The 27872-nt window shown below is 38.1% G+C and overlaps 1 protein-coding gene across 1 annotated transcript in view; it reads left to right on the top strand.

The window, feature by feature from the left end:
• The first annotated feature begins 9919 nt into the window (after positions 1-9919).
• Positions 9920-27872, top strand: part of ulk4 (unc-51 like kinase 4) — a 125341-nt gene continuing 107388 nt past the window's right edge. The window contains exons 1-17 of the mRNA XM_061717916.1: positions 9920-10006; positions 10299-10398; positions 10635-10774; positions 10871-11024; positions 11485-11586; positions 11937-12020; positions 12195-12258; positions 13497-13634; positions 13902-14236; positions 14426-14495; positions 14803-14869; positions 14984-15076; positions 15393-15453; positions 15569-15783; positions 17003-17049; positions 17578-17656; positions 25373-25480. Coding sequence (XP_061573900.1) covers positions 9920-10006; positions 10299-10398; positions 10635-10774; positions 10871-11024; positions 11485-11586; positions 11937-12020; positions 12195-12258; positions 13497-13634; positions 13902-14236; positions 14426-14495; positions 14803-14869; positions 14984-15076; positions 15393-15453; positions 15569-15783; positions 17003-17049; positions 17578-17656; positions 25373-25480 — 1944 coding nt within the window. The remainder of the gene's footprint in view (positions 10007-10298; positions 10399-10634; positions 10775-10870; positions 11025-11484; positions 11587-11936; positions 12021-12194; positions 12259-13496; positions 13635-13901; positions 14237-14425; positions 14496-14802; positions 14870-14983; positions 15077-15392; positions 15454-15568; positions 15784-17002; positions 17050-17577; positions 17657-25372; positions 25481-27872) is intronic.

The raw sequence follows: 27872 nt of genomic DNA on the forward strand, positions 1-27872 counted from the left end.
CGAGTATCATTTCCTCATCCTTAATCGTCATGCAATCAGGCTTAGCAAAGCATCCAACTGTTTGTAAGCGTCAACTAGAAGTAGCAATAATTTTTGATTTCACCGTCAGGTCATAACGTCATATTCTGCTATAAAACTCCGCCGCCAGCTCTGGAGATATTTCAGCAGGGATTCGCTGACGGATGTGGTAACCAAAGCTAACTTTGATCGGCATAGGGTGGGCTGGTTATCTTTGGCTTTAGGTGGGTTAGTAGGACATGTATCAGCAATGACCTCAGAGAAGCAATCGTTTCTACCCATCAATTTACAAATGGTAAAACATTCAAGAGTACAGCCATTGCTCCTAACCCTGCGTTCACACTGAAAGAGTCACGGGCGTCCCGACGCCAGCATCTCGCCGCTTGGTGCGTTCACACTGAAAGCGTCAGTGCCTGCAGCGGGGCGGCGGTGGGCGGGGTTAAAGCTGCGCTGCAGAACTGGAGGGAACAGTGGGAACAGCCTACACATCTTAATCTTCCTATTTCACCATAGATCACACTTTGGGACGCCTTCTTTATATTTTAGCGTTATTTCCGCGTAGATAAGAGTGAGTTTGATGCTCCTTAACAAGTTTGGTCCGTGGATTCAACATCAACCGCCAGATCCCACTCCCGGTGAACCATAAATCCGCCTAGGCTGATTTATGGTTCCGCGTCACACCAACGCAGGCTTACGGCGTAGGGTACGCGGCGACGCACACCGCACCGCCTCCCTACGCCGTCGGCTACGCCGTCGATTTAACGCGGAACCATAAATCAGGCGAAGCTGCACTGCAGTCTGTGCGGTGAACACTGACACACCGGGTGACGGGTCGGAGCGGATTTGGTCATGATGTTTAAACTGTGTTTTGTGATTAATAAGCACGGGTTTTAATTATTTTTCGTTGGATCAATGTAGCAAATAAAATAGTTAGGACCATCCAGCTCCTCACCCATCAGATACGTGTTTCACTTGATCAGTTCAGGTAAAAACGGCAGTCAAACCAGCAAAAATGTCATTTTGCTGGATGAAATCTATTAATTCCTGATAAAATAAGTTTGTTAGTGCACAGCTCTGCTCCTGTAGCATGTGAATGAGTGTACGTTTGTGTGTACATGAAAGTACAATCTGCATTGAGGGTTCTCACTTCGGGAATCCCGGTCTGTGATTGGACGACGCCTCGGCGTCGCCGCTGCTCATTTGCATAAAGTTCAGATTTTTCAACTTTTAAATTGACGCGCCGCGCCCGCCGCCAGACGCTCCTGCCGCTCCCGCCGGTCCCGCCGCCCCCGCCGCCTCTTGACGCCCGTTTTTCATAGACAATGAATGGCAGCCAGACGCCTATGACTCCCGTGACGCTTTCAGTGTGAACGGGGGGTAAGGGGCTCCAAAAAACTGACCTGGGGTAGACTATGTAATGTTCTGGGAGAAAGAAAAAAAAAACAACAAACAAACAAACAAAAGAAAAAAGAACACAAGAGCTACAGCTCAGACTCTACGGACCTATATGCAAAATATTACTAATCATCACTGTGAAATTAGAAAAGTACTAGATGAGAAAGGATTATTGGAATACATCTTCACTATAAAAAAGGCGCATGGCAGCAAAGTTTAGGTTTGCAAAGTGGCATCTGAGCTAGGGCTGGGCGATTAGACCTCATGTCAACACCACGATGAACTGAACATTTTACCTCAGTTACAATAATCAACGATTATTTTGCGTATGCATCCCCCCCAAACAAAAAAATGAATAAATCACCACCCACAGACAAACACACACACATACACACCCTATTTAATGTTATTGAATGCCAACTATTGCGAGTAAAAAATTAAAGTCCGTACATAAGTCACACTTCAATTTAGTATTAAAATAAAAAAATACGTAAAAAAAAGAAAAAAAACAACAACACAAGACAAACAACTTCCATTAATATTTTTTTTTTTTTTTAATCTGGTAATATTGGGTGGTAGCAAGTATTTCAAATCTCTTTCTTTCTCTTTCTAAACAAAATATCTGAAATAATGCCAAAGAAATAATATAAAATAACTTTTCAAAGGTCAGACTTTTGTTTTAAAGAATCATGCTCTTAAACAATAGGCTGAAACTGGGCCATAAAACAGCACAATGATCTCAAACACACAAAAAAAATCTGAATGATTAATAAAAGAAAAATATCAGGTGTTGCAGTGGCTCAGTCAAAGTCCAGACTTCAATCTGACTCAAATACTATAGCTACCCTTAAAAAATCTGTGTCAAAAACAAATACCGGTAAACTTCCAAGAACTATAGCTGGGTTGTACAGGAGAGCTGGCTGAAACTCCTTCAGAAAAAGAGACTAACGTCACTAAGAAGAGGTTATTTCTGCAATAGTAGTTCTACAAGCTAATGAATCATGGTGTGAATCTAATTTTCACTGCTTCTGCAGGTTTTGTCAGCTTTTCAGAAGAACAAAAACCCTCAGCCAAGAGAGTAGTAGAAATTACCGTAAGAATGATGAGGTCTCCAGCAGAGACGTAACTGCCAGCTCTTAAACACTATATGCATGGGAACCGATTTATTCATTAACATTCAACCGCCACTAACAGCTTACAATGGTACATTCATGATGTTCCAGGCTGATGTTAAAGTTATTTTAGAGCTCCGGAGGGGCCCCTTAACATCTTAACATTACATCACATGTACACAAACAATCTGTTTCTTCCAGATACAGCAACAGAATGAGAAGGAAAGGAAGGAAGCAGTGAGGAAGAGAGGCCATGCTGAGCATTTCTTTCCTCAGTGTTTTCTGGAAATTAGGACTTAAACTTTTATAGCCCCAGCAAGATTTGTAATATAGTCAAAAGGAGAAAATATATGACCAAGTACAGAATAAACAGAAGTAAAATAAATACTTAAATAATTAGATTAACTGTTGAAAAGTTTTAAGATTTGCACATAAAGAAGCATGGCTGAAATTTTCAGAAATTCTTGTGCCATTGGTTTGTAACTGGACAACAAATGAAGATGTCACATGATGCTTCAGGAAATACCCATACACTGTAAAAAAAATTGGATGAAGCATTCTGTTACACTGGTTTTTTTAAAGCTACTTTTTTTCCATACAGGGCAGAGCCAAGTTGCTCGGCAACCCCACGGGAAGATGCTTACTGTATATCAAAGTCAGTGGCTGTTGGCTCCTTGAGCGGATCCCCGCCAAAGTATCAAGAGCTTCCGTTAGATGTTTACAGCAGAAAATACTGTTAAACTGCGTACTAAAAAGATTATTGTCACGTCTCATTGACGTGTGGTTAATACAAAAGCCTGGTTGTTTCGCTAAGCAGGGTAGGATGATGATTATGGATGAAAAAGTGATAGCAGCTAAGCGACTGTCAAACAGTCATATTAGAAATAAATGCTATACTTTATATTCTTCTGGTGTGGTACAAAAAATAAATAATTAAATAAAAATAAAAAAAAAAATTCCCCTCAGAGTTTTCATTAGTGTGAAATCAAAAGATTGAGGTCGACACGTTTTTTTGAACCAGGCAGTAAAATATGTTTATTTCAGCTCGAAAGTACTTCTAAAAGTAGAATATCTTATTTTTTGGCAATTGTTTTTACTGAGTAAGTAAATTGTGTCATTGTTTTTGATTTTTCTTATTTATCTTCCTTTTTATTTATTACCTGATGTAAAGCACTTTGGTACACCGAAGGGTTGTTGTAAAGTGCTTAAATTTAAAATGACCCAGTGATCAGATCAACAACACATTCTGTTTCATAAAAAATAATGTTACAAACACCCTAATAAAACTACAAACTACTCCACTAGCGAGTCAGCCCCTTTTTGCAGGATCACACAAAAACGTGCAAAATTATACAAAAAGCAAAACTGTTTGTTTAGTTTAGTTTCAGCTAACTTGAACAGACCTGCACTGTGTTATTGAGCTGACTGTACCATGTTTGAATTCTTGTGCACTCAGTGACATCATTTGTTGTTAGAGGGTGGTTGAGATAAAGAGAACATGAATAAAAAGTGGAAAAAATGTTCTGCCCCTTCATGCCTGTTTACTGTATCTTTCTGTGACGCAAGTCTTCCAGCTTGTCTCTCAGGCCTCTGGAAGGAACATGGAAACAAGTCCTTTGTTTTCTTACACACTAAAATCTAGCAAGCTTGTTGTCAGGCAAAACACATCATTATATACATGCACACACACCGTTTCCATCGGAAGAAGAGATCAAGAAGAGGATGTGCAGAGAAGTTGTGAGAAAATAAGTTCTCTTGTGAATTTTAAAACCTACCAAGTCACATGATCTGTCAAAGACAATGAAGACAACTCTCAAAATAAATCCTCCTTGGTCAAGCAGGGTCTTAGCAAAATAGTTCATTGTTGTTGTAAGTCAATGAAAGCAAGTCTTTGGGAAGAAGAGCTGATGATTCTGAAAGCAAACTTATCTAATCATTTCCTAGGGCTTTTGGGGGAGTTAAATAAACTGAAACTTCTCTTGTGAAATGGGTCTGGGACCCTCCCCTTCCACAGCCATCTCCACCTGTACAGAGCATACAGGAGTTTATATAAGCCACTACTTAAAATAACAAGAATGCCTGTTATGTTTTTGATTTGTCATGAACTGATCTAATGGCGTCCAGAAGCAGTTTCTTCTGCATCGGCCCATACTGCCCTCTGCCAATCAAAGTTGAATCCAGAGGAACTGGATGAGGAAAAGAATTAGTATGACTGGTCAGGTTACACATTGAGGGTGTCAAGAATCAAAGCAACCTTTGATATATTTAATCCTTTCTAGAAATTTTCCAGCACCTTACAAGGCCCCATTACCCTGCACAAGCCTGCTGACATACTGACACACCAGACACTATCAGCACTACTCTTTTCCCTTTTCTTTCTAGGATGTCTGGTATAAGTCAATAAAAGTTTTACAGTCCTTGAAAACAATATTCAATCAGGCTTTTTGAGGGTTTGCGGGTGTAGAGTAACAAATCATTGCATCACACAACTAACCAAAACGCTACCGCAGCTCTGGCTGAATGACGATGAGTGTATATGCTTGTAATGTGACAGTGAGGTCAAATAAAAACAACACCTCAGCACTCTCTGTCCATCAGACATTCAAACTATCTGTTTATAGATTACGCTCCCGGTCGTGTGAACAGAAACTGTGGAGACTGGGAGGGCTGCTGAGCGTCACAGTGCTGGGACAGAGTGCAGGCTTTCTACGGATCATGTGCTGTTAGCTGGCAAGTCAGTGGGAACCTTATATAGCTCCTTGTCTGAAAACCCTCCTACCCCTTCATACAGCTGATGAAAACTAGCATTAACTTTTGTATTCATTTTCATGGACCCTATTAAATCCAGTGGAAACTATTTGCTACACTTAAGAATACAGACAACGCTGAAGTTAGCTTCTGATTCAATGGAAGGCTAAAGGGCCATGCCACTGTATTTTTGAGCAAAGAAACCACTCACAACCAAGTCCCAATCAAAAACCACAACACTTAGACGGCTCAAACCTTGATTAAATTAACTCCTAGACAGTAAAGAACTTATAAAACACAGATGATGATCGGTGAAACTCTATTGTATTGTGAAAATGGAAAAAATAGCAATAGAGACCACTTAAGACCAGGTCCCAATCAAAAACCACAATACTTGGACTGCTTAAACCCGGATTAAACTCTTGCTAACATTGCAAATACTACATAAAACAGAGCTTGTGATTTGTGAAACCTTTACTCGTTGATCTAAAATGCAGAGACAGCCCTTTAGCTTTCTGGAAAAATCTGAAACTAACTATAATGCTTTGCAGCATTGTAGCAATCTGATACTTGAATAAATGGCATTTAAAAAATATAAGAAAAGAGCTCACCATACACTACAATACATCAAAACTGCAGTGTTATGTTATGATGCTTGATTGCATGATGTGTGAATAATATCTACAATGTATATGAATGCAGAGGGTTTTTTTTAGTTAGTATCGTTCCCAACCCTTCTCTGTATCTCAGTTTTTGCCTTTGCTCTGAATAAATCATAAATCTAGTCCAGGCAGTAGTAACTGGCTCACTAAGACTACAGTGATCCCTGATTTATCCAACTAGATCAACACAGGGCCAAAAATGACCTCGTGTTACATGAACGGCAAAATATGTGGCTGAGACAACCTGCCTTGTGGAAAACCAGAGAACTTCTGTTTTAATAAGTATCAGCGGGTTTAGGTGGTAGGATCAGATCAATGTAATGTAGATGTGAAGTTTCCCTGAATAAACAAGCAACACTTCCTTTCCATCAGGCTGAACCTTTTCACAAACTGTGCCCTGAAAACAACAGTTTACATCTGACAACCGAACCCCCCTCATATATAATCTCCTGTTGAACTCTGTTAAAAGTTTAACTGGACGAGCGAAAGGTAGTTTTTCCTGGCGGATACCAGATAAAGAGAAAAGCACCGAAACACACCCTGAGCCGCCGTTACTCAACCATTAAAGGCTGATTTATGGTTCCGCGTTACACCAACGCAGAGCCTACGGTACGCGTCGTCGCGTACCCTACGCCGTAGGCTACGCCGACGATTTAACGCGGAACCATAAATCAGGCTTAAGGTCCCGCTGTCCACTGCGGAGCCTCCACCTGCTACAGTTTCAACTTCAACACATGGTCATAAAACTTTACATATAAGACACTCATGCACTCACAAAACAATTCTTACCGTTCATGTGACAGAAAAGTCCCAGAAGAGTGTAAAATGACTTAGTTCCTTCTCTAGCGGCTAGTCAAAGCCTATTCAACAGCACTCAGCGTCTCTGTTCAATTGCAAATGATTGTTTTAGCTGTGCGCGCTCCCGTGAGGGGGGGCACTTCCCTGCAGGCACACACTTCTCGGCATAACACCGCAACGTAGAACATAATGGGAATAAAAGTATCGCAGAAAACCAGCCTAATACTTAGAATTGTTATATTTTAAAAAGTTATTTTTTTCCTGTGCAGAAGTTGTCAGAAGTAAATGAATGGCTTGCATACATGTTGTTGAGCAACCAAGGCAGGAAAAAATACGGTGTAACATCCGTTTTGATGAATTTCAGATTAATATATATAACTTTGTCTAATGTCTTACCTTTTATCAAAATCTATTTTCTTGGCTGAAAAAACAAAAAACAAAAACACAGACAAATATTTTTAATTAGAAACAGCATAAAGTAATGTTAAGTCAAGTTTCTCTCAATGGATGGAAAGTACATTGAATGAATGAATGAATGAATGAATGAATGAATGAATGAATGAAAAACTTTATTTCGAACATGCTAAAAAATATATATTTAAACCAAAGAACAATAGTTAAATAATAATCATGATAAATACAGTATAATACAAATCATAACAATCATAAACAAAAACATGCCTCACTGGCTTTTTTTATTTTTTCTTTTTCTTTTTTTCCTTTTTTTGCATGCTCGAAATGGAGCAGGGAGAAGTTAAAAAAAACTTATTTAGCCCTGCCCCGGTTGTCTTCCAGGTGAATGGTAGGCTTTGGGTTTGTTTTACTGTCCAGCACTGAAATGAACAAAGGACATAACTTAATTTACTTCAGTGGATGGCATTTCTTCTCAGAGTTGAGGGATATATATATTGATTTATTTCCTTGCTTGTTTGTTGATTATTTTCAGTTAATAGTTGAGAATTACTTACGACCACTTTAAAAGCACAACTGAATTTTTATTGTGTTTCTTTGTTTAATAATTCAACTCCAGGGTGTCTTGGGGCTTTTTTGTGGTATGTGTTTGTTTGTATTTTCTCTGAATAGATTATTAGTTGTTTACCCCAACAAACCAAAATAAAATGTGGGATTTCAAAGGGCCTGCAGAACCGACCGAGCTGTTTCTATGTGGCCTTTTTATTTCTATGCGGCGAATTTTATTTTGTTGAATAAATCGTTTGTAGGAAATAGTACTCCTTGTATTTTTACGTAACTTAACATGTTAGGAGGTTTTAAAATCACTGATGCATTTGGCGGATTTCCAGTGTCCACAAGCAGGAACGGCTGTTAAAACATCACCACAAAACAGTGAAAATGTTGCAATGAAATTGTGAAGGAAGAATTTGAACCCCAAAGTCTCTAAACTATATTGTAAATGTGAAACCAAGCCTTTATTATGAGAATGATTAGATTTATAAACGCTGTTGTTTGTATGTGGTTGGTTCTAATAGTCATCTTGATTTCATGGACGCGCTTCACCACGCGCTGTCTGTTGTGTCCACTGCCGTATCCTAGCAACACAGGAATGTTCCATTTGGAGGGGAGTCAGGTGTTAAAACGACTTCCATAAAATAAGATTTTCGCTGGCATTACGATCGGGTTCGCAATATTGTAGACCAAATCATAGGTTTTTCATACCCAGTCAATGAGTCATGTGTATCAGATGTAGCTTCCAGTGAATTTGAGTAAATCGATACCCCCCTCGCTCAACCACAGTTACCTGTCCCGCCAATCTTCCGCTAACACAACGAGAAGGTGAGTTCTCAAATACTTGGAAATTATAACTGTATCGATGACAAAAACTTAAATAACTCATATTATAGATAGTAACAATAGTCGTTTATGTAACCACGTTCGTTTTTAACTTGTTAAATCGACAGCTGTCTTGAAAGCGAACTAATTATCCTGCCGTGTGAATGGACGACGATACACGTTATTTTATTTAAAGTCTAATTTTACTCAAATATAAAATAACTACGTTAAAAATCGTATTCTCGCATACCTTTTATATTATTTTCTTACACGTTTAACTCTTTTTTTTTCTTTCTTTTAAGCTGTTATCCAGTGAAGTCGCTGCTGTTTAACAGGTGTTTTTGTAGCTAATTAACATAATTAACTATCTGAACTGTCGGTTCATCTGATGTCACATTAACTGGAGAAAATGTCATAAATGTGCAGCAAATTTGTTTCCCACGTGAAAACCGGTCTTGTTCTTGGTAATCCCCACATATGTCTATATTTTTAGATTTCCCAGATAGTTTTAGAATAGTGGTGACCAGTACTCGAGTTGTAAAAAAAAAAAATCAGGGGGGGTGGTGGATTTTATCATATGGGGACAGATAATTTGTGCTGATTCCAAATAATATAATATATTACAAATAATAGGAGTGACCAAAACACCTGCAGAAATACTGCAGGAATGACATAGCAGCAGTTAAATGCAGCCTTCTGTAAGCTTTAAATATCCACTGGGCTTATATCAAATACATCAAAACACAACAATAAAAAACAGTTTTCTGAACTTATGAATATGACTCTGTCCTTCACAGGATAAGTAACATGGATCACTGCAAAAACTCAAAATCTTAACAAGAATATTTGTCTTATTTCTAGTTAAAATGTCTCATTTTAGTAAAAAAATCTCATTACACTTAAAACAAGACTCATCACTGGAAAAAACAACAATTTTCACCTGTTTCAAGTAGATTTTCACTTAAAATAAGTAGAAAAATCTGAGATAATAAGAAGATAAATCTTGTCCCACTGGCAGATTTTCCTACTTATTTCAAGTGAAAATTTACTTTAAACAGGTGAAAATTGTCAAATAAGTTATTTTTCTGGTGTTATTTTTCTGGTGATGACTCTAAATGTTGAAATAGCAGTAAAAACACATTCATTGATGAAATGACATAAGGGATGGAAAGGGGGGATGGCAGTTTTACAGGGGGGATGATTTGGACCGTTTTTATTTCAGGGGGGATGCCATCCCCCCTCACCCCCCTCAACTCGAGTACTGGTGGTGACTATCGTCATAAGTAAAATCATTAAAACGATAGATTGCTTTTTGATAGATGAGTTAACGTTTTCGTAATCACAGGACTTTTATGATACAGCTAATCGTATTTTTACTTGTTTTAATTTCCTCAGGATATGGAGAACTTCATCCTGTATGAGGAGCTGGGGGCAGGCCATAACTCCACTGTTTATAAAGGAAGAAGGAAGGGCAATCTCAGCTATGTAGCTGTCATCCGTACAGACAAAGCCAATGCATTTGGGATTACAAACCATGCAAGTTGCTTGTTTTAGTATACAAACATTGTAATGTTTCATTTTCATTATTTCTAAAGAGAAGTAACTTGGTAATTGGTTCGGCGGCCTTGAGATGCCTTGAATCTTTACTTACTTGTTTTTTTAAAGAAAACAATCAGGAGAATTGTCAGGATTTTGTGGCGTTTGTACATTTTTGGGGTGGATTTTGTGCTTTGCATAAATAACCTTTTGTAATAATGTGTGGTTTCTATCCTGTTAGGTACGACTCAGCCAAGATCTGGATCATCTAAATATAGTACGCTTCCACGAATGGTACGAGACAGGTAAACACCTGTGGCTGGTAGTGGAGCTCTGCACAGGTAAATAATTATTTATTCAGTTTGTGGTAATCAGTCATGCACCTTTATAGATGACAAATCTCTGCTGGTATCCAGACATTGAAAAACATGGAGCGATGGGCATACTTTAACAGCTTGAATCTCACACATTGTCTTTTAGTATAAATTGTGAGATGGAAAGGCTGTTAAAGCCAGTATTTTTTTTTTCTTTCTGCACTGTCATTCCCTCTTCTTTTCTTCCCAAATCCCTTTGTCAGGTGGCTCTCTGGAGTCTGTAATTGCTCATGATGGGTGCTTGCCAGAAGATGTGGTGAGAAGGTTTGGATGGGACTTGGTCAAAGGACTGAAACACATCCATGAATCAGGAATCATTGTGTCTGACCTAACCCCTGCTAAGGTTTGCATCTGCATTCATATGAATCCAAGACAAAAAGCATGACAGTGATGTTAATGATATAGTATAACCATTTAAATTATTGTTGTTTTTCTTTAGATCCTCCTTGACGGTAGTGGCATTCTGAAGTTTGGTAATTTCAGTTTGTCCAAGACTGTGGGAGAGACCCTGGACGATATCATTGTCCTGATTTCTACATCCAAAGAGTCAGGGGAAGGAGACAATGTTGACAACATTAGGAAAAGATTCCAAGGTCGTCTAACCATTTTACATTATGATGGTTTTGTTTACATTTAGTTGTATTTAGTAAGGAGATTAACAAGGGGATTAGCTAAGAGAAACCCTCCAGAAACACATTGTTTGTGGATTGATTTGAAGTACCGTAGTACAATGCAAGGGTAAGCAAACAGGCTGCTGGGAATCTCCTAAATGTGATAAATGTATGCATGACCAACAGTAAGCAATTAGTTGATTTTTACCTTTAAGCAACAGAACAGGTCAGTTCAAAATGGCAGGAGGCATGAGAGGGAAAGTAAAGTGACAGAATAGTTTTGGTCTTGACATGGTGATCAGATCAGACTTTCACATCTGAAAATGATTCAGACACTCTGAAGCTTGTGTAGTGTGTGGTCATGGTTTGGGTTACACAATCTCTTTTTTTTTGTCTTCTCATGGTATATTTGTATTTTATAATTACTAATGTTTATTTCTAGGTTGTCCGACTTACAGAGCTCCGGAGGTCTTGCAAGGTTCAGAAACCAGTGTGAGCTCTGATCTGTGGGCTCTTGGCTGTATACTCTACTACATGTACACTGGTACCTGCTTGCACGTATAACACATACATACACTGATCATCATTAAGAATTCACAGCTTTGAATAAATGTAAAAACATACATTTTGTGTTTTGGCTATTGTGCTCCTTGAGCCTCTATCGAAACTTATGCCCGTGATAATAACCAGAGAGAAAACACCTCTGAATGCCTTAAAAATTTAATTGTTTTTTTGAAATATAATACAAACTGAATAATAATTAAAAAGAAGATGAAAGGGAAAATACAAAAAGATACCGACACTGGCGTAGGTAATAGTAATTTTGTTCTATACTAAATTATGTTACACTATGCTACTATATATTTTCTTGCGCTATACACATTTGTGTCACAGGTATACCTCCTTCCTACTTGGATAAACAAGCTGAACTGACCGAGATGATTTTGCACCAGGACTCACCACCTCTCAGTCATACCAGTAATACACACACACTTCCACACACTCACACAAACACGTTTTGCTCATATGCACATACAAGTTTTTGTTACTATTTTGTGAAACAAATGTTAGCACTTTTATTTTACATCATCAAAGTGAATTTTGCTTTGCATATTTCCCTGCATATTTGTTTGTCTGCAATGTTTTATGCAGGTCCTCTTAGTCCGGACTTCCAGAGTCTTCTGAAAGGATTACTCAACAAAAACGTGGATAAGAGGTTGAGTTCAAAATCAAAGACACAACACCCACTATTCTAATACTGCTGTTACTACAAGCATCTTAAAATATATCAAGGTGGAAATCTTGAGCTAGTTTTCAGTCTAGCTTGATGACAATTTGTCCCTGTGTTGGTTTTTAATCTTTACCGCATTAAGGGACATACGTGATCAAGAGCAATACTCAAATAGACTGTACTATTATGCTTGTGGAAGTATGCCAGGAAAGAATCACACACCACACCAATACACTTGCAGTATAGATGTTTCCACCATTTTCCCGCATTCAAGTGATATTTAGAGTTTATTAGAAGATCAGACGCATTTAAAACCATGTCATAATTAAATTGCTGAACCAACATGTTGTTTACTTAATTATTTTTAATGTAAACATTGAATGAATATTGAGAGTTTTAGCTCATGATCCTATCCATTACACTAGTGCCACTCAGTCTAATAATGTTTGCTTACACTGGTTCCTAATAAATTGCTCAGTGAGCATAAATGGCTCTTATGAAAATTGATTAATTATGAGTTTTATGGCTCATTGCCATTAGCTATATGAATACAAGAAGTCTTTGTTAATCTGGATACATGTATTGTTGTTTACATGTGTTGCAATGCTTTATAGTAGAGTATAAGTTAGTCAGATGGAACGGCCTGAGTTTCTTGACCCCAAAATGAATGTAACTTAGAGTACAGAGTAAAAACAATATTGAAAACACGATGAGAGAAGTGGGAAGTAGAGTTTGACAAAGTATGCTCTGAACAGCTGCCTCAGTGTTGCCTATATTGAGTGCCAACACTTTTTCAAGGTAACAAGCTGTAATAAGCATAGGAGGGTTTGGCTTTGAATGTTAGTAAGTTTAAAAGACAAATAACAATTGCATTTTTAAAAGTTTTGCGATTGTCTTTTGGCACTCTGATCCAGTAAGACTACATTGATGCAGTAGGACTGTGTTGACCCTCATCATGTTGTGCATCAGCTGAGTCCTGTTGTACAAAAAAATGCTGGGTTTGCTTTTAAAAATGCACATATGGTTGAGTATTGTACTGCAATGAGTTCAGTTTTCTGTAGTCCTCAAGAAGTACAAGCACATATCCTTATCTTCAGCCACTCTTTGTTTCAGCTTACAATAATAGCTACATAAAGATGTCCAAACAGTGAGGTGTACCTGAATGATGGACTCCTTAAATGCGTTAAACTGCTGCTGCTGTTTTTTTTGTTTTTTTCATTTAGGATTGACTGGCCAGAACTGTTGGATCACCCTTTCTGGAAACAACTTATAAAGAAAGAAGACAATGCCGAAGATGATGATGAAAAGAGTAAAACGACAGAAAAATATGGCTGTGAGGGAGCTGGCATGGTTAACTTGGGGTGCGTTGATATATTATTTTTCTCAGGAATAAAAGGTGCAAAAGTATTACACATTTTTGTTGCAGATTTAACTTTTGATAAAACAGTTATGCACACGTCAATGCTAGTTATAAATTGTAAAAAGTTCAGCTCAAAATGTAATTTTAGCCTCAGAATTATTGTTAAGATTAATTGAAATATCTCATATGTGACAGTTCTTTGTTCTGCCACAATTTTTTGACTCTGTGTGTGTGCATGTGTTTGCATGTGTCTCCAATACCGCCACAGACCCACAAGAATGCATGGTGTTTTCCCTCCCGGACACACAGTCAACTTATCCCGTAGTTACTCAGCCATCACGCAGCCGGGCTATAGTATGTCAAAGAAACTTATCTCTTCATATGCAACAAGTGCATTACCTGGCAGACCTTCCAACAACGACACTGTAAGGCAACAATCAGTCAAAGACATAATCTATGAAACCATGAAGAACAGCCATGGCTCAGATACGGAGATCAGAAAAGAAAGAAGAGGAGAGGATGCAAAGACTGTACATGACCCAGAGCATGCTGGGGTAGAGCAAATGTGCTGCACAGTGCAGCCAAATAAATCACTTTTGACAGGTAATAGATTGTCTGAATTGTCGGTTTTAATAAATTAAGCACACTGGTTTTATACTGGGGCTACAAAAAGATATGTACGGTAATCATGCACTAAGATACAATCTTAGTTATATCTGTGTATATTTTGTAAATGATGCACCTTCCAACTGAAAAATGCATGTGTGTGTGTGTGTGTGCTTGCTTCTTCAGATAATCTCATGGAACTGAAGCCAAAGAACGGTGTGGATGAGGACAATACTGAAGCCATCTTCTTGCTCAGGTATTCAGTCTTTCCTCTCTTCTGCTCTTCGGTAAAAGCGTTATGTTTGTTTTGTGAAGAAGATACACCTTTTTTTAATATCAAATTTATTTTTGTTGTGAAAGAATGTAAAAGTATTTTTGCAAGTATTTTCAATTACCGATATTATCCACCAAAGCTGTATGTGAATGCTTTTTGAAATGTAATTCTAGAATGAGTGTAACTATCATAATAAGTGTAATGTAATAAACATATCAACACATGGAAATGCTCTCCTAAGCTACATGACAAAGAATCAGATTTTTGTCCTGGTTTTCTGTTCTTATAGCCCCTGTACCAGCTCAAGAAGGAGTTCCAATACCGCAGTCTCTCCAAACCAGCACAATGCACTTGAGGTTCATACTACTACACATATATATATATATATATATATATATATATATGTATTTTTTTTCTCTACTGCTGGTGTCGATTCTCTCTGATCTTATACCTTTCATTATCTGTCCTAGGCTGGCACTGACATTGACATTAAAAACTGTGTAAAGCGTCTGCTCCACACTGATGCTGATCTGACTGTCACTCCCATCATTGACAACCCCAAGGTGCACAGAGTTTATTTTGTATAAAGTCATTTGGTAATCTTGAATGATAACTATCCTTGTAAGGGTCCTTTCTTGCTGTATATTTGTATTTTAAACCCTGTAAACAAGGAATTGCATATATCTATGGATATTTGACTGGACGCAATTAAATTAGTAGTTTGTAGTTTTCTTAGCAAAGTTTTCAAGTTTTCTGCAATGTAACAAACTACTTACCGTACATCTTTATTTAGCCAGATGTGATGATGAGGAAGTAAGGAATGCACCTGCAAGGAAATACTCACCAAGTTGACATTATGATGTTATCTTACTTTGGCAGATTTTGAAGAGTACCCCAGTGCGATTTGATCCCAAAACCCTTTGTGTGCCAGCATATTCAGGTATGCTTTTTGACTCTGTATCATGTGTCCTGTAGGAAATAAACTGCATCTCGTGTATAGTTGTTAGCATCTGTTTTTCTTGAAACTACAGTTCCTCATCTTTCTTCCCCTCTAGTTGAGAAGTTGCAGTCTCTGAGTGATGAGGAATGGGCTGTTTTCCTGTTACAAGTCTGTTCACCCCTTGAAGAACAGACCTCGTCCACTTCGGTCCCTAGATCCAATTTTGTTCCTCCATCCACAACCATCCGATCTAAACTCAATCTCTTGTGCTATCTGTGCTGTGTAGTTGGACATACCATCATTGCTGACAAGATGATTAACTCAACGCTGGTAGGAAAAAATTATATTCACTCTGTATTCCTGTTAGAATGTTTATCGACTTGTTTAGTGAATGTAGTTGTGGACTTTGGCTGAATATTTTGTATTTCAACTCTGCTCAAAGCATGTTGATGATGAAAGTTAGTAAAAGGTCATGGTATGTTTATAAATCTAATGTGTAATATAAGTTAAGAATTTTTTATCCAGATTTTTCCAACTATTTGTTCCCCCTTAACAAAAAGCATCTTTAGTATATGCTTACATGAGATTTGAGTAAGGAGTAGTGAAGGAGTAAAGTCTTTGACTACTATCAGCCTACAAAAATAATTTGTCTTTTGTTTGACTTGGCTGAATATGCAATGAATATATACCATGGATGTTTTAAAGATGAGAAGTATGTTGTTGCTGTGTGTGTGTGTGTGTATGTGTGTGTGTGTGTGTGTGTGTGTGTGTGTGTGTGTGTGTGTGTGTGTGTGTGTGTGTGTGTGTGTGTGTGTGTGTGTGTGTGTGTGTGTGTGTGTGTGTGTGTGTGTGTGTGTGTGTGTGTGTGTGTGTGTGTGCGCGTGCGTGTGCGTGTGCGCGTGTATGTATGTATGTACTGTATATATATATATATATATATATATATATGTGTATGTTTGGACACACCTTCTCATTCAAACAAATAGGGAAGTGTGTATATATATATATATATATATATATATATATATATATATATATATACATGTATGTCACATTCCACATAAAAAATGAATAGTCAAAACCTCTTCCTCATTCCTCTCCACTTAACTGGTGCTAACATCAAGGTTCTCTCTTCAGCTTTTCCACATTTGAGATCTTTTTCTGATGGTTAATTTCTGTTGACATGGCTACTCATCACAACAAACAAAGGAAAAAGTGTCAGAAATACCGGTAGAAATACTCCAGGGTGAACAGCATCCTAGCCAGAATGGAAAAATGTACTAAATCTTCACTTCAACAGAAGAAAGCGCAGCAAAGAATCCCTTTGAAGATGTGTAGAGACACGATTTGTTAGAGCCACTACAACAGGCTGACCCCTAAGGGGTTGTCATCCCAGAATAAAACAAGTGTTCAGGATATGCTTAATTGAAATCTTGGAACCTAAAACACATTTTGATTTATTTTGTTCCAATTTCTTACAGAGTTATTTCTTAATTATGTTTTTCTTTCTTTCTCTCTGCCCTTCTAATGTCCTACCTCCCTGTTTCAGCTTCTAGTATTGACCAAACAGTTGCGACAAGCTCCAAATTGGGATGTGTAAGTAAATCATGGACAGATTTTTCTCTAAAATAGAATTGGATTGCACGACTTTTAAAAGTTATAGAAATTATGGATCTATTTACTGCCGAACCCCTCCCACAGTAGACAGGCTACTGACCTAAAGAGGGAACTATTGTTAATGGTATTTTGATGCATCATGATACTGTACATGCTTGTTGAATTGCATTTACAGCTACAGTTTATATTAACATTACCATGTTTACACCTCTAAGAACTATAATGTGTATTTCTGTTAATGCCCTCCTATAGTATTGTTCATGATCAATCACGCAAAAAACAAAAAATGCGGGTGATTTGTAAACGTCCAGTGGTTATTGTTTTGGTAGCAGGATACAAGCTTTAGGCATGTTTTCAGTGTAAATAGGGATAATATACGTTTTAGAATTTTAGTTATTGCAAATGTTATTATATGTAGGCCTGCATTGATATCAAAACTCATAATCAAAACTTTTTGTTTTTAAAAACTTTTTTTTTCTAATTAAATCAAAAATATATATTTTGCAGGCGGAGCAAGGTTCTCAGAGTGATGGGTCTCCTGGCTCTGCACTGCAGTCATCTTGAAGAGGACTCTTCTGTTTCTGAGGTCTGGAAAACACACAAACATACACACTCAAGTTTTTCAAGTTGTAGACGTGACACTGATTTTTGGCAATTTCTTGGAGAGTTAACTTAAATCAAACCATAACTACAACTTGCCTAACTCTGCTTTTAAACAAACCGTAAACACATTTTAGGTCATTTTTTACAAGTGTATACCTTTGCATATGCAAACATAAATTTGATCAAACTAGCACACACCATTCTGATTTTATTTTCTTTATTTTTTTATCAAATATCTAAACTGTTTTCTTCAGTATAAGTCAAGAAACACGTGGCACTGATCCATCTTCTAAGCACATTTTGTTATTGCCAGTCATATATTGAACTGAAAGTTAGAAACTCAACATTTGGCTGATGAATCCTGCAAAAAATCACATGATTCTTCTATCACATATAGGCTCAAATTATTTGGGGTTTCAGTCTCAGTTCACTCCTTGTTGTTTTAAATAACTACTAACTTAACTACTGGAATTCTCTCTTAATCTATGTGAACGTTATTTAACTTCTGATGAGAATTTTCTATTGACGGCATGCAAAAATTAAATGCAAAAATTAAAGAGCCAAAACATTTCAACTGCCAAAGTTAGAGATACAGTAGAAGAGTTGAAGAGGGTTGCAGGTAAACATGGGAATGCTGCAAACTTGTGATTTAATAGTGTGCTACAAATCTAAGATCTAGAAAGTTTACTTAACTGATATATTTCCAGATATAATTGGCTACAAAGCAACGGGATTGTGTAATTGTGAAGTTTTTTTTAATTGTATGATAATATATCTGCAGTGACAATGGGTAACATTGTAATTGTCGAAAAAGCTTAAAAGAGATCATTAGATCTTTCCTTTTTTATTTTCAGTTATATTACATTGTTATGCAATGGAACCATTTAGGAGGAATTTGATTTATTCCCTGACAATTTGGTCGTTACATCTGTACTACCGGTTTGGCCCATGGTGTGGCAGCAAATGCTTGTAGGAGCCCAATGTGCACAATTAAGAAAGAATGAATATCTCCAACCCCAAATCAGAAAAAGTTTGGGCAATACTTTAATAGAAGGCTTCTTTTTTGCATTTTGCAAGTTTTTGAATGGCATTTGTTAATATAGCTCTTACTATACTGCTTGACAAAGGTTTCCCAAAATAATTGCTTGTCCTTGTGGCTTGTGTTCATGCCATGTACATACTGAAATTTCACCAGATTCCGTGAATCATTTGATTATATTATGCACTGTAGGAGAAAACATTTGCAAATCCCATCCACTCTTTCTCTGAGGGACATTCCTTGAACATTTCAATCTTTTTCTAATGCATTTGCCAACAAAGTGGAGTTTCTCTATTTGTCTTTCATGGAAACTCAAATCACTGTTACAATCAACTCCTAAATAGCACAACTTGTCTGTCTGTCTGTCTGTACTGTAAAATAACTTGCATAAACCATAGAAATAAGTACTTTTTTATATTATTGTGACTCTTTCTGTTCATGCACCTTTTCCCAATATTTTTTTTATTTATGCCAGTCAAAAGGGGATACGTGCTCTGTCCATTCTTACGTTATAGTACCAGTTTGGACCAGCTGGGGGCATCATATACCTATGACACAACATCATTTAAGATAGTGTCTAATGTCAGTCTCCTTCTCTGTCTCTTGGTACAGTTTTCAGTTGCAAACATTTTTGCACACAAACACTAGTGAAAAACCAACTATTCTATTCCTTATTTTATCATTTCTTTTCATTCATTTATCCATCCATGGTCATATCATTATTAGTTATATTTGCTAATGTTATAATTTTGCATGAACAGTTTGCTGTTGCTTTTTCCTTATTTAACATAGTATAAACTCGTATGGTGACAGTCATTGTTGTGATGATAATCTTGTTGATAGAACTGCTATACATGTAAGTCAAACATTACTGTATGTAGGATCTCTGTCATGCTAGTAACAGCTCTGACATGTTGGGACATTGATGCAGGACGTCTAGGAGTGGCTTATGGTGTTTTAGGAGGATTGTGGGTTGCAGAGTTGGCTAGGGTACATTATCACCAAGTTCTAGAAATGGAAAGCATTTTAATGTAGTACAGGTCAGGAGAACCAAAAACTGCATATGCAGAATGACCGTGCCACTAAATCAATAACTCTAAAATGGTTTCAAAGAATTTTGAAAATGTATGCATACAACGAATTATGAAGGGGACATTTATCATGTGATAACCCTTTTTAGCTGCATTAGTTTTATCTAAGTGTATGTAATAGATTGACAACAAAATGTATAAGACTCCATCACCAAATTTCTTAAAATCAAAAAAGAAAGTGCTGCAAAGTAGTACGATACCCTTGTACATGCATCAAGTGTCTGACAGACACACACACTGCCCATTCATTGGCTTCACTTAGGTTCTCTAAGATACAGATGTAGAAATGGAGCCATTCTCAGCTAAAATAATGCTAAATCAGTTGCGTATATATATTAGACTTGCACCTCTTTCATTCATTTAGTTATTTTTCCTAAACAAAAACCCATTTACACCTCTTTCAATGTTCTTTTTGCTCATTTTTGTCTCTTCCCACATTTGTTTATTCAGAGGGAATTAAATTCGGACACCTGTGATTCTAACCTCAAATCTGTTGTTGTTTTTTTCCTCTGCACATTACTGCTGAGTCGTCATGGTGATTTACAAAATGGCAGACTTTGACATAACTGTGTTGTTCCAGTGCACTTGTTTTTAAAGACACCTAATGGGACAAGATTTCTCCGACCTTTCTTAGCTCCCTTTAACGACCATAGAAAAACCACATTAAGCAAAGAACAATGCTGTGGAATAGTGGCTGTGTATCTTTGGGTCTGTTTGAGACAGTAGTCATGCACACCTTCTATGGACTCAGGACTCAGCAGGGGTTCTTTCTCTCTCGCTCTGTGTGTGTGTGTGTGTGTGTGTGTGTGTGTGTGTGTGTGTGTGTGTGTGTGTGTGTGTGTGTGTGTGTGTGTGTGTGTGTGTGTGTGTGTGTGTGTGTGTGTGTGTGTGTGTGTGTGTGTGTGTGTGTGTGTGTGTGCGCGCGCGTGTGCATGTCTTTTATGTGTGCGTGGGCTTTTGAACTATTTTTGTGAGGTCTCAGCAGGGGTCATGTGTATCCAGCTTTTCTTTTTTTTGTTTTTTGCATGTCTGTTGTTATTTTCTACCTATTGATGTTTACATTGGTCCCCCAAAATGCTTTGTATTTGTGTGGATCCTTATTCTGTTTTGATCCTAACAGATGACCAATAAAGAAATGCAGACTCGTACGTTTCTCTTTGTGTGCATTTCGCCACTGCAGGGGTTCTCCTGCTGCAATCCTGCTGATTGGCATGTTAGGGATGGGTTTAGTAACCATAGCAATTGGCATATGATTCAAAGAAACAAAAACAAAATGGAGAAAGAAAAAAAACATACTAACATTTGGACATAAAAACAAAAATGCATATAATTTAAAAGAGTTGTTCATATACAGAGATTCATCAAATTCTCTTAATTTTCCACTATCTCTTGTATTTTTTTCCCTCTGAGTCATTGTGCTCTGCATTACCATTACAGAATTCCACTTAATTAACTTTTTCTGGGCTAATCCTACAAACACAAAGTTTTTAAATTGTATTCTGATGTGGGAAAACTGTGACTTCTAAACAAACTATATCAGTTCCTTGTTCACTTGTTCACTTGTCATCAGTTTTGAGGTTTTCTTTGGCATCATCAGAGACTATTTATTGCCTTAGTTTGTACACATTTGGTGTTTCAAAGGTATCTAAAGACTACAGTGATCTTAAGGGACACATATTCAGTAGGTACTGGCTCCAGGAAGTTATTCAACCCAAATTCAGCCCTTATAATTAAGGAGTGAGTTTGAACCACTTGTGTGGTAGATCACATGAACTTTTGTGTGGATAACCTCATACCCAGTGGCACAGTGAGGGGCTTCCTCCATAACAAGTCCTGGGTCAATGATGACTGATAATCTTCCACTATTTCTCTCTACTAACTGGATGATTAACCATCCTTTTTACACCAGCAATACAGTAAAGTTCAGAAGTATTCAAACAAAGGCAGTTTTTATGATCTTTATATACAACCATAGTATACTTTAGGTAAAATAATCAAGAATTGATGAACGTATATTCACTGATAAACCAATACAAATCTTTGAGGAAGAAAGCAAACACCTTTGGTTTGACCAGATCAATAGTTTGGTACATTCTGTAAAATAATTAAAACACTGCTATGCGCAATAACATCAAAGGCCTGGAAGACCACAGAAAATAATGAAAGGGATTGATGGCAGAAAGCTTTTTTGTTGGTGATGGAAAAACCCCCTTCATAACGTCAAGAAAAGTCAGTAATATTCCACAATCAAGAGGCAGTGTCATAAATGTAAACACAGAGAACAACGGTCAAACCATAGGTGACATTTAACATCAGGAAAGCCAGGTTAAACATCTTAAAAAACTTCTCATATTTTGAACTCAGATTTTTCAGAAAAATTAAACCAACTTAAACCTTTATCAGAATGATAGGAAGAGAAGAGTAAGGAGAAGGAAAGGAACAGCACATGGTCCAAAGTATACCATATCATGCATCAAACGTGGTCTGGACATATATGGCTCATAGAACGGGCTGGCTGTGACTGCTACCAGAAGTATAAAGCAAGAGGGTTTTTGGTTCGACTGCCATAGCCTACAGAATTTCAAGTTCTCCCTGTAATTGTGTGTTTTCTCCACTCCTTCTTCCTGTTACAGTCCAACACATGTATGTCAGGTTAATTAGGGATTTGTAGGTGGTTGTTTGTCTGGAGTTTTATGTGTCTGGAGTCTTGGAGGGCAAAACTTGTAGTACATTTCAGAATAATATTCTTATGGTAAAACAAATGAAAAAGGAATATTATTGTTTCCCAGAACTATCTTGTTATGAGTATTCCTTCAAATGAGGTCCGTGATTCATTATTGAAACCATTTAAATACAATTTATTTCCTTTTTTACATTTGCACCTTGCATTTGCTGCTTGTTTTTCCATCTAACACTCATTATGTCATATTTTCCGTGGAAGATTCGAAATGCAGTTATATTAAACAAGAATCGGCCTTAGGTTATCTCAGTAAAAAAACTAGCATGTTAATTTAACAAATTAAGCACATTTAGCTGGAGAGCTGGGTACTTGAAGATAAGGACACCATTGAGTTCAGTGTTGCAGTATCGCTTTATAAACCAGTATCCTCTCTCAGCTCAGCACAAACTTGTGTTACCTAGAAACATGCAATTCTTTCTTTTTAAGACCATCTAACAAACTCTTGCCTGTGTTCTTTGTTAATGCATATCATTGTCCTGTTTGTAGAGACACAGTAGCGTAATGAAATACATGGGTGACATTTGTATATACAAAACATCTGTTTTGGTTCGGTTGTTCTTTTTCTGGCACTGTGGGGTTATCTTTTAATGCACTTAAGTTATTTTCTATGCATTGTTTGCTCTGAAATGTTAGTGATTAGATGAAAGTGTGCTCTCTGAGGAAATACATTTGTATAATTACGTTTGTTCACTTTTTCCTCTTGCTGGTTGCACAGGCCATTGACATTTGGAGTCAATTCAGTGGAAAAATTTAACTTTAGGGTGCTTTCACCTGTCCCGTTTGGAGCAGTTGTTCCGAAACAATAAGTGTTTCCCCCTTAAGATCGATTCGTTTGGTATATGTGAACACAGCAATCGCGCTTGGATGCGGCACAAAACAAGCGAGCCGAGATCTCCTAGGAGAGGTGGTCTCGGCTTGCTTCCATTCCAGACCTGGAGTGGTTCGTTTGGAGTGAGAACATAATCGACACAGCACACAGAAACAAACCAGCCGCACTCGCTTACGATGATACCGTGTTGTTGTTTATCCCGGGGTGCGGAAGAGAAAACTCCTTCCGCGTTAATTTTTGACCAATGAGAGAACAGTTGGTTCGTGCATGGCATTTGTTAACAGCTTTGAACCGCTACAGACGGTTGCTTGTGAACACAAACGCCACAAACGAAAAACAACGAAACAACTGTATCGATTTAGCCCCTGAATCGGAACAAAGCAAACGGGCCACAGGTCTGAAAGCACCCTAAAACACTGGAAATAAACATTTGGTGAATTTAAGTTAAATCATTCTGGTTTCTGCTTTAGTTTTACAAAGATTTGTATGCATAGCTTTTATTTCTGTATATCTATACATTATATATTATTCTTGTATACTAGCAGACATAGCGTGCGTCTTGGTTATATTTATTACTTTTTTGATACATAAAAAAAAAAAAATATTCACAAGTTTGAGATGCTCCTGCTCACAGAATTCCAGCTTGTTATTCTCTCAGTTTTTCAAATTTGTTATGATTATTACCTATGCCACAGGGAAAGCTGTTTACATGTGGAAGCAGTTGTATGATCTTTCCAAAGCTCAAATAATACCCTGAATAACACCCCAAAAATACAGATGAGTGAAATGACTGACAAAATTGATGAGCATAGAGCGCCGACATGGTCACAATGAGATTATACAGTAGAAAGAGACTTGCAACAGAACTGAGTAAAAGAGTATATCTCATGTTAAATGCAGAAGTAGTGCCATGGTAATGAAAATGTAGATGGCGACTGAGCATATTTTCTTGGTTTGTGAAGAGATTTGATGCAAAACATCCTAAGAAATAAGAGAAGAAGTCAAGCTGCCTTCTACTCTACATGTTAGGAACACATTCGGACAGTTTAAGATCTAATGGATTCCTCACATTTCAACCATGCCTCTCTTTGTTCTGCACTTCCAACTTTTCAACAGTGTATCGACAGTTTTAAGTATGTATATATTATATAATTTCAGTTATATAATTTCCCTTTGTGGATGAATAAAATATGCAATTTCCCCATTGTGAGACCAATAAATGTTTTGTTATTTTTTCTTATCGATATTATTTAATTTAGTTCCGTGAGACAAACAAACAAACAAATACTCAACCCAGTATTCTAGCGTCAAATTAAGGATGGCACGCTAGTATTATTTCTTGGGAAAAAGTCAAACAAATAATATTGAAAATTGAAAATAATGCTGAGAAAGGACATACAAACAGGCTCTTACCACTCTTCACCCTCTTCTGGACTCATGCAGAAGATGAGAGAGATGAGAGAGAAGGCAAGCCCATGCAAAATATGTGAAAAATATGCGAGACATACATATTTTTGTATACTGTATGTATCCACTTGCATTGCTATATTTTGTGAGAGCCTGTGTATATATAGATACAAACTGCTTTTAAGGCAGTTTTTTTCCTGCTGGGAGTTTTGTCCTTTTTTGCTGTCCCTTTTTAACATATTCACCAATCTTGTTCTTTTATGAATTCATTCTTTTTCTTTCTTTTTTAGATAATTTCCACTGCAATATATTCATGCTTCAAATGATATGGTGGATTTCAGCAGCTATACTACCATTATTTTCCTGGATGCAGTTTATTTGTATGTGGTCACTGTTAAGAACTGTTCTACTGGACATTAGTTATAAGGATAGAAGTGACTTGGCCATTGTATTCCCTAGGGTCCAATTGTTGGTTTTTTTTAAGCAGGGAAACACATGTGAGTTAATTTCAGTTTTGCATGGTGTTGTTTTAACTCTGTCATTTTATTTAAATGTGCTGTATCCATCTAATCTGGATGTCCTTCTATTTCCAGGCTGTGTCCACTCTAGCAGACCTGCTGAGAGAAAATCTCAGGAATAACAAACTGAAGCAGCTCCTGATTCCACCACTTGGGGAATTCCTCTACCTCATCTGTTCTCAGGTACTGTGTGTGTGTCAGGGATCAGGAGAGAGACATAAAAAAAGCCGGAAATTCTCCAATTTATTAATTTGAAAGAAATTATGATTAATCCAAAAAACATGGATACAGGTGAAATAATAGTGCACATGCTCACCTTTAGACCCCATCCACACGTAGCCGGGTATCTGCTAAACCGAAGATATTTTCCTACGTTTGGACCTGTCATCCACATGAAAACACAAATAAACTAATGTTTAAAAAAACTCCGGGCAAAGTGAAGATTTTTGAAAACTCCGTTTATGTAGATGCGTGTAGACACAGATAAGCGTTTTCGAACGTCACATTATGCTCCAAAACAACAACAAATCTGCTCTGAGTCTGACGTCTAACGTGCAACCTTTGTTTACTACAGAACTACAGATGATCCAGCATCTGTTGTCCAAGCTATTTATTAAATAAATGGTCTCTGCTCTTGACCACCGTTTACTGCGTTACACCGACACAGAGCCTACGCCGTAGGGTACGCGGCGACGCAGCCCTACGCCGTACCCTACGTCGTATCGCTGCGTCGATAACGTGGCAGCTCCGTGGCGGGACACGGGGGGACTCGAGCTCCTTACCGAGAATGAGACGCGCCTGCCGGGGAAGCTGCGCCGCGGATGCGCAGCTTCCCCGGGAGCCGCAGATGATCTACAGGTTTAGAATGCTTATGAATGTGGTCGAAAACGCAGATCTTCGGTTATGTGTGGAAGGGTTTTTTTTTTTTAAACGATGTAATGTGGATACAAATAATTTTATAAACGGAGGGGGGGAAATATTCGGTTTTAAAAATACCCGTGTGGACGGGGTCTTAATCCTCCTTTTTAGAGGTGGATTTCTTTATGTTGACAAGAAGAACTTTGATGTGGTTAGTTCTGATCACTTAATTGATTAAGTGATCACTGATTTTATGTAAGAAGATTCATCTTGTTTGAAAACCCAGCAGAATGATGCTACATGGGCACTGAAGCGAACTAGGGAGCAGATGCCAGCATATATATAATCACTTATGCCTGTGGTATGAACTGATGATGGTGTTTAAAATCTCACTTCAAACTAAATGTGTCATATATTTTTGTGTTTATGAAGTGTGATTGCACTTCAAGTCCACACGAGTGAGTAATATGCAGAAAGTAATGTAAATAGTTGTAAGTACTGACATTTAAAATTATGTAAAAATTTTAATTTGAAAAAAATTATTGTATCTAACTTCCCAATTAGTATTTCTTACAGTTTACTTTGTAATGGTGATACTAAATTGGCTATTTTACAGTTAGGTTGGTAATGTTCCATCCATTTTCCGCTGCTCACCCGTTACTGGGTCGCGGGGGCAGCAGCCTCAGCAGAGATGCCCAGACTTCCTTCACTCCAGACACTTCCTCCAGCTCTTCCGAGGGGAGTCCGAGGCATTCCCAGGCCAGCCGAGAGACATAGTCTCTCCAGCGTGTCCTGGGTCTTCCCCGGGATCTCCTCCCGGTGGAACATGCCTGGAACACCTCCCTAGGGAGGCGTCCAGGAGGATCCGATACAGATGCCTAAGCCACCTCAGCTGACTCCTCTCAATGTGGAGGAGCAGCGGCTCGACTCCGAGCTCCTCCCGGGTGACCGAACTCCTCACCCTATCTCTAAGGGAGCGTCCAGCCACCCTGCGGAGGAAACTCATCTCGGCCGCTTGTATCCACAATCTTGTCCTGTCAGTCATTACCCAAAGTTTATGACCATAGGTGAGGGTGGGAGCGTGGATTGACATGTAAATTGAGAGCTTCGACTCAGCTCCTTCTTCACCACGACGGTCCGGTACACTGGCCGCATAACTGCGGACGCTGCACCGATCCGTCTGTCAATCTACCGCTCCATCGTTCCCTCACTCGTGAACAAGACCCCGAGATACGCTGGGACTTCCGGTTGGAGCCTGAAGCGGATGGCCGCATAAAAAATCCCTCTAAGACGGTCGGAGATTTTTCCCCAATTTAAATATAATTACTCTCTCAAATTTGCTCATTCGAAGATGGAAGGGGAAAAGCAGAGGAAAGGAAGGAGTAAACAGTTCGGGAAAGTGGAGAGGAGCGATGAATTGGCGACAGAAGGGGCCATAGCTGAGCAACACGTGCCGGGTAATGGCGGCCGCGGGCAACAAGCCGAGTCAGCAGCGGGGAATATGGAGGCTAACGTCGCCACCATCCGCGCAGACATAAAGACCATGGCCATGGAAATGAAAACCGAGCTGGGCAACTTCCGAGACAGCTTCAGAGATGATTTGAAAAGGGAGCTAGCCAACATAAGGGAGGAGATTCAACACAAGCTGGGCGAGGTAACATCTAGTCTTAAGGCTACAACCGAGAGAGTGGAGCAGGCGGAGGAGCGGATAGCCGAC

This window comes from Cololabis saira, chromosome 3, assembly GCF_033807715.1.
Source record: "Cololabis saira isolate AMF1-May2022 chromosome 3, fColSai1.1, whole genome shotgun sequence".
In the NCBI taxonomy this organism is placed as follows: Eukaryota; Metazoa; Chordata; class Actinopteri; order Beloniformes; family Belonidae; genus Cololabis; species Cololabis saira.